The sequence below is a fragment of the Xenopus laevis genome, chromosome 2L (genome assembly GCF_017654675.1).
Source record: "Xenopus laevis strain J_2021 chromosome 2L, Xenopus_laevis_v10.1, whole genome shotgun sequence".
In the NCBI taxonomy this organism is placed as follows: domain Eukaryota; kingdom Metazoa; phylum Chordata; class Amphibia; order Anura; family Pipidae; genus Xenopus; species Xenopus laevis.
Window position 1 is genome coordinate 31,596,800 of NC_054373.1, and position 12,801 is coordinate 31,609,600.

The following is a 12,801-nucleotide window of genomic DNA, read 5'->3' on the forward strand; positions in this document are numbered from 1 at the left end:
GTTCAGTGCAGAGAAAATTTGGACTTCCCAGTACAAACGAGGGACTGCAGGCCGAGTTGAGCCTTCAAAAGTAGGGATGCACTGAATCCAGGATTCGGTTCGGGATTCGGCTAGGATTCTGCCTTTTTCAGCAGGTTTCGGTTTCTGCCGAATACTTCTGCCTGGCCGAACCGAATCCGAATTTGCATATGAAAAATTAGGGGTGGGGAGGCAAATCACGTGACTTTTTGTCACAAAACAAGGAAGTAAAAAATGTTTTCCCCTTCCCACCCCTAATTTGTATATGCACATTAGGGTTCGGATTCGGTTCGGTAATCGGCCGAATCTTTCGCAAAGGGTTCGGGGGGTCGGCCAAATCCAAAAAAGTGGATTTGGTGCATCCCTAGTCAAAAGAGAGACTGTCTCTCTAAAAACGGGACAGTTGGGAGGTATGGAAACCATCAACCCATCAGCTGAAAATGACATTTGTCAAAGGGGCGAATGCTACAGGACTTGCAATTACTGCACTTCGTTCTGATGCCCAATTCAGTGCTTTCATGCGCTGGCAGGTAATGTGAACCTGAATATATTGAATATGGTCAGTATATACTGTACTGTACATTGAGAGTCAACAACCGAAAGCTCAGTTAACTTATGGCAGCCCAGAGTAGGTGTTGTGAATCAACAGAAAACAAAGAGCTACTTGGGACTTATTTGGAGTTACAGATCTTCATTGCAATGGGATCGATTTGGCTAGTACAGAAGCTTGACATAAGGTACAGCATTTCTACTTTACTTCTCCTTTAAACCTCCCCTGAGATATTGAGACATTTTTTTCCCTCCAGTAGCTCCGATTCCATTAAAATGACCCACTACCAGCTTCCCTTCAGATTGTCATGGTCGGTGATCTAAGGCATGCGCAGTTTAAAGGTGAACTAAAGATATAATTGCTGGGGTTGCCGGTGATCTGATTCCCCCACACTAGTGCTCCCGTTAGCAGTAAACTGCAACAGCCCAAGGTATTTCTGTAGAAGTTAATTGGCTGCTTCCTCTTCCATCTTCTTTTCTACGGGCCTGGCCAGGCACATGTGCAGTAGAGCTAAGAATTTCACTCCAGTTTTTACGCTACTGCACATGAGCCTCCCTGCACTGGAATGAAGAGAAGATGGAATAAGCCGAAGAAGATGGTGCTTCTACAGAAATAACTCAAGACGGGTGCAGTTCTTGTTGAACCGGAACACTGGCCTGGGGTATCAGGTGAGAAACTAGAATCACCGGGGGACGCCAGACATTTTGGCACCCCCTAATGATTATCCCTTGAGTTCTCCTTTAAAGGACCAGTAACATCACATTTTTTTTAAATTCGTTAGTATAGATGAAAAAAAAACACAAAGACAAATTAATCTTTTAAGTTGGGAAGTCTTTATTAAGAAATAACTTACCGAAACTCCACTTGCGCTTCTCTTAAGAAAAGGCGACAGGGTGACGATCCATCATGTGGCGCTCGATTAGTCCTCGATGGCTCCTCTCCTATAAGGAAGGCAGGGAGAAGAAACGAGCACCGCATGATGGATCGCCGGATCACCTTTTCTGAAGAGGAGCGCAAGCGGAGTTTCGCTAAGTTATTCCTTAATAAAGACTTAGCGATTTATAAGTTTAATTTGTCTTTGTGTTTTTTTTTTTATTCTATACTAACGAATTTAAAAAATAAAAATGTATGTTAGGCAGAAGCTCTGAGTGCAATGTGCATTTTAGGGCTTGTACAGGAGTGTATTTAACTGCATTCCCCTGTGGTCACTTTTAATGCGTTACACTGCAGTGGAGCACAGGAACAAATGCAATTTATTATTTTTTTGGGGCTGTAAGCACACAGATGCATCTAAGCGCAGAACGTAGGTGTAACGCAACTGACGGAAGAGGAACGCAGGTAAAAACGCTCATCTGTATGAGCCTTTACAGAGCGAGACTGGAAATGTGTACGCCGGGATGGCACCAGCATTTGTGGCTTGCGTTCAGATGACTTCATGGTAGCAGGGAAAATATATGAAAATCTGTTAGGCTAAACCAGATAAAAGGTATTTCCTTCAAGTCACAATGCTCCATTCTGTACCAGTAAGTGCTTTCAGTAGGGACTCTAGCTACATAATCGCAAATGTTCTATAAACAAAAGCCAACCAGTCAAACTGTACCCCTCCCATGAGAACTGAATGAGGCTCGGCATGGAACCAGAAACAAGGCAGAAAGTGGGTATTGTACTGCAGCCAGCTTTGTATAACACCCACTTATGTTCTCCAAGGTCATTAGTAAAATTATAGAACCTGTTATTCAGAATGCTCGGGGCCTGGGGTCTTCCGGTTAAGGGAGCTTTCCGTAAATTGGACCTCCATACTACGTCTGCTAAAAATCATTAAAACATTAAATAAAATCAATAGGATTGTTTTCCCACCAAAAAGAATTATTTATATCTTAGTCAGGACCCAGTACAACTTACTGCTTTGTTATTACAGATAAAGAAATATTTTTTAAAATTTTCATTTATTTAGTTACAAATGGAGTCTATGGGAGACGACCTTCCCTTAATTCTGAACTTTCTGGATAAAGCATCCTATACCTGCTCAGTAAAGACCTCATAAATAAGCATTAAGCTGGACATTTACTTGAAGATCCACTGCACTGGTGAGGTTTCCAAACAAGATCTTTGCTCCGGTACAGGCACCTATGTGCTGGGCTGTACAAGACCAATGATTGGATCATAATGGGTGGTGCCCATTATCATCCGATCATTGGCCGATGCAGGCCTTCGGAAGAGGACTAAATCAACATGCTGATGGGATTTTAAAACCTGCCTGACTATTGGTCATTTTGATCTTACAGGGTTGGAAAAGTGAAATTCCCAATACTTGCTTTTCCCAAGGATCTCGTGCACAGTAAAGATGGCAGCAGAGTGTTCAAAGGGAAAGTTCCACCAAGGCTGTTGTGTTTTGTACAGAACAGGAGCAGCATCCAGGGTAATTGCAAACAAATGGGGATCATTGACTATATGCCACAAACATTCAAAAGCCTATAGACATTGGACAGTGATAGTGGAACAAAAACATTATTGAAATTTGTAATAAAAGTTTCAATGTTTGGTGCAGGTCTAGTCACCTACAACAACCAATCAGAAGACTGGTCACTGGTCATTTGTTGCTACAGGTTACTGCACCTGTGCAAACCCTGCCCCTTTTTATTACATTAGGACAACACACTCTATTGTTCTCTTCCTTTAGGAGGATCTCACAGTCATTTAAATATAATATATACACTCGTGGGTCTTGATTATGAAGGGATTAATTATCCGTTCAGAATGTTTTGATCCTCTTTTTGTTTTAAAAGACCAGTCGAAATCAGGATGTACAATATTTTAATAAATCACCTCCATTTGATCAAGGGCTGTCAGCGTGTTTTCCATTCTCTTGTTTATGGCAGTTTGTGTGCGTGTATACAGACACGTTTATTCCTGTAACTTAGTTTGTGCAAAATATATTAAAAACTCTTGGTTTGTCTTCAGATCAAAGAAAATCGTGTGGCTCTCAACACCTTTTGTTTAAGGCCACCAAAGGAGGTTGTGGCGGCCAGTCAATGGCTATAACCAGAATCCAAACAACAGCGAGCTTATAAACTAGCAGAGTCACTCTTAGCTGCTTAGACTAAATCTTTCATGAATATAATTGTTGCTTACACATATTTAAGAGGAATATATTCAACATATTGCTTTAATGGAATTTAATGCAGCCCTGAAATGATGGGTTTATGTTCTTTCCCTGATACTGAATAGGATAAATCCCCGTAAGCACATCAAATAGTTTGCCATCGCTATTGTTTGGACGGGCAAATTAAATGGCAATGAATACTGTTCATAGCCTATAACACACGTATTGCTGTTTTGGGTCTTTTTTAAATTCAGAAAAAGAGGATACTGCCTTAAAGAGGCACTGCACAGATAAGAAATGGTTTGGGTTGAACAATAGGGTTGTATTTTGTGGTCACAGCCTCATTGCACCTCCCACTTAATGGTTTAAAAATTAGTGGTGAGCACAACTTTCCCTTCTTTGTTATAGTTTATACAGGAGCAGTGACCAGCTCCATGTTGTAGCTCCCACCCTTCCCAGCTATAGTCAGGTGATCCCACTGGTGTCTAATAAAAGGGCAGCCAAGTTTGGGAGTTTTAACTTTGAAAGCAGCAAGTAAGTTGCAGGTAAAACGTGGTCCCTTTGTAAAATGTATAATGAAGCAATAGAATTCTTAATGAATCAGATGAAAGTTGAATGTAGGACTGGCCATACCAGGGACGTAGTTGGCCAGCTTAAATATATTAGGGTAAAGCATTTTTAGTAGCTTAAGATACAAAATGTCTCAATGGCTTAAATATATTGATAATGGGTTGAGTGCAGAGGAATCTTGTATTTGTCTATTATCATTCCTGAGGACTTTTGCTCACACCAGGGCTAGTAGAAAAGTGGGAATTATTTTTACACATTTTCAGTTTCAGAAATTGTCTGGTTTAGTGCAAGAAATAGCAAAAAGCCATAGTTATTTCTTAATTAAAACACAAGACAACGTGTTCAGCCAGGGCCGGAACTAGGGGTAGGCAGAGTAGGCACGTGCCTAGGGCGCAAAGCTGGAGGGGCACCAGGCATGTACCTGCTCAGTCGCCTACCCCATGTTCGGTCCCGTCTCTACCCGACTGCTGCTTCTAGCCATCGCGGAAATGTGTTTCTGCGCATGCGCGCTGGAACACAGCTTCGCGCATGCGCGGTGTAACACAGTTTCATGCATGCGCGCTGGAGCGCAGTTTTGCGCATGCGCTATCGAGCGCACACTCAGCCGGCGCGTGGCCGGCCAGGTTGCCTAGGACGCCTGGCCGGGTTGGCCCGGCTCTGTGTTCAGCACATGCTCTGGTCATTGAACAAGACTGTAAAATGCCCCCTTACGCTGCAGCACCAAACACAGAATAATAGTTCTGACTCTTGATTTATGTATGTTATTCTTTTTTTTATTAAAAATCTCAAAGCACCATCAAGTCAGAGAAATATGAATGCAAGAAACCAGCATAAGAATGGAAACATAAAACAACTGCAAATGGATAAGCTCATTAACCTTTCTGGAGTCTACTTGTTCGTCTTCTTTGATACTATAGAGCTAAAGGTATTTTTCAGCATCGGGGAGATCGGGAAGCAGAACATACTGCTGAGCGTGATCCCCCATTCCAAATGTTTGATAAATCAGGCTCTGGTCATTTACGAATCGTTTTAGTGATTGTGTGACATGATGGAAGTGAATCAGTGAAGGGAACACACTGAGATGTAAGGAAAACATTTTTGCTTTAGTTGATTAGTTACAGTGATCATTTACCTGATTCCCATAAACCTGTAGTTCATCCGCAAGAGAAAAATGAATGTAGTAACAATCAAATTATTTAACAAACAAGAAGTAATTGATATTAAAATGAGAAAATCTTCCAAGGCTTCTAAGTTTTATGAGCAATTGAGCCAAAACTACTAATGTCCAGGCTGTATGAAGGTTATTATACCCGAGGTTGGAATTTGCTGCTTCGTGAAGCTTTTTTATTTAGTACCAGAGTCAACCCAGTTATAAAGAATAAACATATACCTGTACAAGATGGACTTGGAAACCCCTAAGTGTATATTTGTCTGATGAGCCATTATAATCTAGAGTTTGGAAGCTGCCGGTCCATAAACCTTGGATGTATAATATCAGGGTCAACTCAGATGTAAAGAATGAAAAAGTCAAATGAAACATAGAAAATAAGGGCTTCACAAACAGGTATGCTCTAAGGCAGGAATCCCCAACCTTTTTTACCTGTGAGCCACATTCAAATGTAAAAAGAGTAGGGGAGCAACACAAGCAATGTAAAAAAAGTTGCTGCCAATGCCAAATAAAGGATATAATTGGCTATTTAGTAGCCCTATGTGGACTGGCAGCCTACAGAAGGCTCTGTTTGGTCATAAATCTGTTTTTTTTATGCAACCAAACCTTGTCTCCAAACCTGGAATTCAAAATAAGCACTTGCTTTGAGGCCACTGGGAGCAACATCCAATGGGTTGGAGAGCAACATGTTGCTCACGAGCCAGTGGTTGGGAATCACTGTTCTAAGGCAATACAGTTTGAGAAACAATAGACTGCAGACTAGAAAGGACATACCATTATTAGGAATAAGGATAAGATTCATTGTGGGATCTAGGTCACATCATTCTTTTCAGAGGCTTCAGGGTCTAGGCAACAAACCTCAGACCTGTTCCTATGCATCATATTTGTTCAAACCTCACATCATCTCTCTTCAGCTATATTGAGCTCTTGCTGAACATCATCACAACATGTCTACTGCACATTCATGTTTTCATATGTGCCATAGGTAACCACTACTGTGATCTGACCAAGTATCTGGAAGGAATATAACAGGTTCAGCATATTAAAATTGTGCTATTGCTTTAGTTTATGGTAACTTCTAATCTCCCATGAGGCAGAAAACAGGACACCTCCAAACCAAATGATAAATGTAAACTATACTAATAATTTTGTCTATTTCTTGTAAAATATATGGGAAGATAAAATTCTGCTGAGGTATTGGGTACATTTCAACTAATCACGGTTACTATATTAAACTTAAAAAAACCTCAGTAAAGTACTTTTTTGCTTCAGTTGATTAGTTACAGTGATCATTGTCCCGATACCCATAAATTTGTAATTGATCCCCCAAAAGAAAAGTTAATGTTAACTTATTTAACAAACAAGAAGTAATTGATATTAAAATGAGAAAATCTTCCAAGGCTGACTCTAAACGTTATGACCAATTGAGCCAAAACTACATTGGGCACATTTTCCTATCAAATAATCGCAGCTCCTATATTAAACTTAAAAAAAAACCTCAGTAAGGTAGAATTAATTAAGCAGATGATTTGTACCTAGGCATGCCTGTTTAACTATAAAGTTAAAAATAGACAAAAAAAAAAAAAAAACCCAACAACTTTTACTCCCAATAATATAAGACTCGGCATGTTTGGCCAATCAAAAGGCGAGAATTTGCTTGCTTCCAGCATTAAGACCAAAATAAAACCAATTTCTGTAAATTGGTATTCAGGTGTGTGATATTATGGCCTAAGAGTTCTCTCAATATCTTACGTAAAAGCAGTTTACAGTACACGGATGATCATAAAATTTGTAGCTTTTGACAGAAAAAAAAAAAGGATTGTAAAAATGTTTTTAAAATTTTGCTCATGAAGGTTAAAGCATGTGTGAGCTAGAGAATTTCCTCTGTAAATTACGATGATCCGGATGAAGAAACACCCTTCCTGAGTGGTGGATTCAAGGTGGAATGAAAAGTTTGCATCCAAGGGCAATCTCTTCTTTCTCTCATGCATGAAGACATGAAGCTTTTCTTACAGTGTATTTTCCCCAGGACTACACCAATTCAGGAAGAGGGTAATAAAATGATAGTCTTGAAGGTGGAGTGAGCACATTGGGAATGAATGCTGAGGACTTGGTCACTAAGCTAAAGCCCCCATAGGATCCCAGGCAGGCAGGACAACAGGGTCTTGCTTCAGCACCTCCAGAACATCTTCAGGAACATGCTTCTTGTCAACAACTACTTCATAGACATACTCACTGAACCAGTCATCTGTCATGATCAGGTAACCTGGCAAAAATAAGAATTAGAGGAATTAAAATGTGATTTTCTATACTAGAGAATTATATAATGCTGACACTTAAGACTCGCTTAACATGTCAAAACGTTTCCTTCAGAATATGGCAGTTGTAGGAAAACTTGAAACTCAAAAAAACTTGTAAAGCACTGATGAAAACATTCCCACACACACAGCAATACCTCTGTAGTTAAAGGGATACTGTCATGGAAAAACATGTTTTTTCCAAAGTGCATCAGTTAATAGTACTGCTCCAGCAGAATTCTGCACTGAAATCCCTTTTTAAAAAGAGCAAACAGATTTTTTTTATATTCAATTTTGAAATCTGACATGGGACATTTTGTCAGTTTCCCAGCTGCCCCAGTCATGTGACTTGAGCCTGCACTTTAGGATGGAATTACTTTCTGGCAGGCTGTTATTTCTCCTACTTAATGTAACTGAATCAGTCTCAGTGGGACTTGGCTTTTACTATTAAGTGCTGTTCTTAGATCTTCCAGGGAGCTGCTATTTTGTGTTAGGGAGCTGCTATCTCATTCCCATTGCCTTCCCATTGTTCTCTTGTTAGGCTGCTGGGGGCGGGGGAGGGGAGGGGGTGATATCACTCCAATTTGCAGTACAGCAGTAAAGAGTGATTGAAGTTTATCAGAGCACAAGCCACATGACTGGAGGCAGCTAGGAAATTGACAATATGTCTAGCTCCATGTCAGATTTCAAAACTGAATATAACAAAATCTGTTTGCTCTTTTGAAAAAGGGATTTCAGTGCAGAATTCTGCTGGAGCAGCACTATCAACTGATGTGTTTTGAAAAAACACGTTTTCCCATGATAGTATCCCTTTAAAGTGCAAATAAACCCTGGTTAAAATGACAATTCTGTTAACTAGACTAAAAATGAAAGTTATACGAGGACAGTACCTATATAACTCTTAAAGCTGTTAATGCTTCAATTTCTGAGACACAGTTGTGTCATTTGGTAAATTTTGACCCTATTGCCCTACTATCTGGGGCTTATATTGTAACCCTGCAGTGAAATTGAAGAGACCACGGAGACCAAACTGCAACTGATACATTCCAAAATGTATCTGTCCCCTCTTACTCTCAGAGCTGATCGTTTGTATTATAAATAACTATGGGTCAATGTGGCATTGATGCACTAAGAATCACACATTAAAGGGGACCCGTCACCCAAATTTTTTTTTCAAAATCCTATTTTATCACATTAGTCAATTAAAATGAACTTTATTTACACTATATAAATATTTGAATCTTTTTTCCTTCGGTCTGGGAATTCATAATTATAGCAAGCACGCAGGAGACATTTTGTGGACAATATTATTAAAGGGCATGTAAAGTCTAAAATAGAATAAGGCTAGAAATGCTGTATTTTGTATACTAAATATAAACATGAACTTACTGCACCACAAGCCTAATCAAACAGATAATTTAAGCTTTCAAAGTTGGCTACAGGGGGTCACCATCTTGTAACTTTGTTAAACATCTTTGCAAGACTAAGACTGTGCACATGCTCAGTGTGGTCTGTGCTGCTTAGGGATTGTCATAAACAAAGCTGCTTGAGTTCTGCATGGCTGGGAAGTAAGGCGGGGGCTCCCCCTGCTGTTCATAAGTATGATTGTTTCCCTGCTCAGCAGTTAGGGACCATCTGACAATTCCTATCCACAGCAGTAAATGAAGCGAGAATTTCACTGCATACAGTCAGGTTTCTTATAAAAACGGTACACATTTTTTTATTAAAGTATATTGGAGATAGGTTTCTTTTTCATTAAAAAAAGTAAAAATGGGATTTTATTTTTTTGCCTTTACATGCCCTTTAAAGCAAGCCTTGCTTCATCTCAGAATCTTGTTTGTGCACCAGAATGGGGGACCCGATGGCCATCCCCATGCCCTGGCTACACAATTAAACATTGAAGAGAATGGGGGAATGTGGGGAGAGCAGTGACATCTAGGAAGAGCTGAATGGAAAGTGAAAGTAATTGTCTACCACACCTCTATGCCTAAGGCATAGAGGATGGGCAGACAATATTTGATTGACAGCCGAGATTTATTATTGAGCTTACTACAGCTATGAATGCTTTAATAAAAAATAGAAATTGGATGTTATGTTTAATTTGAAAAGGATTTTATTATACAGATGAAAGGTCTACTTTAAAAAATTCTATTTGGACATGGGATCTTTTTTTTTTTTACACTGAGCACCATACTACTGGCAGGACATGCATTACAGAAATACTCAATATCTGTACAGAAACAAACATGGTTCAACTGCCAAAGTATGATATAATAGACCATGCCTCTTCAATAAGAAGCAGGAAAACATGCAAGACTTTCTATAAGCATCTCGTAATCAAGAGAGATGCACTGCTCAGATAGGCAGAATGCCTTCCAGTGTGTTGACGGATTTCTTGTACTCATTATTTCCTTTCTTAAGTGCCACCCAAATTCCTGCAGGATAGGATTATGTTCCAAACAATGGATGCTGTAGAAGACTGGGCCATTCCAAAATACAACACATTCCTAAAATGTGTCTGCCTCATTAAGTACTACAGATTGAAAAATACATCTCTGCTATTATAGCTGAATAGCATACTACAGGTATAGAGGATCTGTTATAAGTGGGGTTTTCTGAGGGATCTTTCCATAATTTGGATCTTTATACCGCAAGTCTACTAGAAAATTATTTAACTTTAAAAAAAAAACCAATAGGCTGGTTTTGCCTCCAATAAGGATTACATTTATATATTACAAAGGAAAACAAAACAGTTTTGGAAAATGTGGATTATTTGATTATAATGGAAACTATGGGTCTGGCCTTCCTGTAATTCGAAGCTTTCTGCATTATTCCGGATAATGGATCCCATACCTGTACATGCTATTAATGGGTAAGTAAAGTCAGGAAAAAATAAGGCTCTAAGTAATAAAGCCTATTAGACTTCAGGTAAGTCACTTCAACCAACCAATGCCCTACGTGGACATTGACAAGCATATTCTTGTCTTGTAACAGACAAGGCACATCAGCATTTTTTCCACCAGCAGAAAACGTTGTGTGTAACATAAGCTTACACAGGGTGCAGGTTTTGAGTAGACTTGTTGGGCACAAATTCACTTAAGACTGACATCCCAACCCCCAGTACTATAAGAAAAAGTCATATGAAAGCCTTCTAACCTACTTGCAGAAGCAGGGATCATTTTTCCAGCAGAAATCCGGTATCAAGAGCATCCCCCTACCTGCTTTCACTATTAAATTGCACTACAATTTGTAGCAACAGAGATAAAAATGTAAAAAGCAGGTTGGCACAAAATTGGTCAAGTCCTTCTACTACACAATTTTTTGCATGGAGAAGCATAGGTAATGTTTGCCAACGTTTTTTGTTTTTTTTTATTCTTATTTACTTTGAAAAGGGAAAAAAAAAAAGAGTTGAGAAGGAAGAGAGAAACAGTAGTTAGAGAATTGGAGGGTGTGAGGTGGGGGTTTGGCAGATCTTATACCACAAATTATCAAATTACATTTGGAAAACATCTGTTCAAATATGTGAGTTTGAATACTGGCGGTGCAGAGTTTATTAGCCTTATCTTCTTGGTAGGTACTTCAGCACCCATCCATAGCAGGATAATACATTTCTAGGTAGTTTATTGCTCCAAAAGAAACTTTTAAGTATTTGCCAATTTACTGTGTTGATTTGGGTAAATATACAAGAGTCACTTACACTTTTGGGCAAGTAAGCACTTTTTAAAAAGGTTTTCCTTTTTAAGTTTCTCTATCTATTCTGCGATAAAATAGATATAGAAACTTCAAAAGGAAAACCTTCTTAAAAGAGTCAACTTGGCCATACATGCACCGATAAAGTAGAAAACAAATTTTCATATGATATTCGGTCTGTGACAGATATTGGCAGAAGGCTTGGATATGGATCGGCTCATCGATTGGCCCAGGCGGAAAATTTTGAAGGCACCCAATCATTGCCCACTGTTAGTGCTGAATTGTCAGATACAGGTAGAATTCTATTGTTTCTACATGTATATCAGATGATTCAGCTCTACACGTGTGTATTGAAATGAACAACCTTTCTTGGAAAGATCTTTTCCAAAAAAGATAGTAATTGTTACGTCTATGGCCACCTTAAGTGGCAAATGTTACCACATTGCCCACCGTTCAGTGAAATAGGTTCAAACTGGTAAATTGTGCTTCAGGTAGGGATGCACCGAATCCAGGATTCGGCCGAATCCTAATTTGCATATGCAAATTAGGGCTGGTGAGGGGAATCACATGACTTTTTGTCACAAAACAAAATTGCATATGCCAATTAGGATTCGGTTCGGTATTCAGCCGAATCTTTCACGAAGGATTCGGGGGTTCGGCCGAATACAAAATAGTGGATTCGGTGCATCCCTAGTTGCAGGGGCCCTTTGAAGTTCTGCCACTGTTTAATACCTGTATGTAGCACCACATTAAAGCTCCATTTAGAAAGAAGGGGCACAATCACCATGCAGTACAAGTAAACACTCGCTGCCAGTATGAATAACTCCTACACATTGTGATGCATTTCCTGTCGGCCTGTGTTCCAACGGCAAAAAGATTAATCAATGTTCTTACTTGGCTCAGTAAGAGTTATTTTTATGTAATCAAAGCTCATAGCGTTGGGTGGGGTACATGCTCAATGAATTATTCACTGTTGGTGTAATGGACACATCCTGGCACTTTCTACTGTCCTGGTGCCAACGAGTTACATTTTTCCCCTGGTTTAAACATGCGAGAGGTCATCTGTGACCGCAACTGCAGTTACAGCGATGCAAAAATGGACACAGTCATGTGCAAACTGATTCATTAAAGGGTAATGTGGGCAAACACACTCGAACTTCCGCCTCATTGCACTTGGTGCATATGTATGCAAGGTCAATGCGGGACAGTTGGTTCAAAAACATCTAGAAGACCATATTTTGGCACTCTATTCTCATGTAGTGCAAAAACGGACACAGTAGTGCGTAAACTGAAGCCATTCCTTAAAGGTGCTTGTGGGCAAATACAGTCCTTGAACTTCTACCTTGTGCCTCTTGGTCCCAGTGCATGCAGGTCAATCAGTTCAAAAACATCTAGAAGACAATAT

At 39.6% G+C, this 12,801-nt stretch overlaps 1 protein-coding gene across 1 annotated transcript in view; it reads right to left on the minus strand.

The window, feature by feature from the left end:
- Positions 1 to 5,002: 5,002 nt before the first annotated feature.
- blmh.L (bleomycin hydrolase L homeolog) overlaps positions 5,003 to 12,801 on the minus strand; it is a 50,900-nt gene continuing 43,101 nt past the window's right edge. Inside the window, exon 12 of the mRNA XM_018246086.2 lies at positions 5,003 to 7,675. Coding sequence (XP_018101575.1) covers positions 7,527 to 7,675 — 149 coding nt within the window. The 3' untranslated portion in view covers positions 5,003 to 7,526. The remainder of the gene's footprint in view (positions 7,676 to 12,801) is intronic.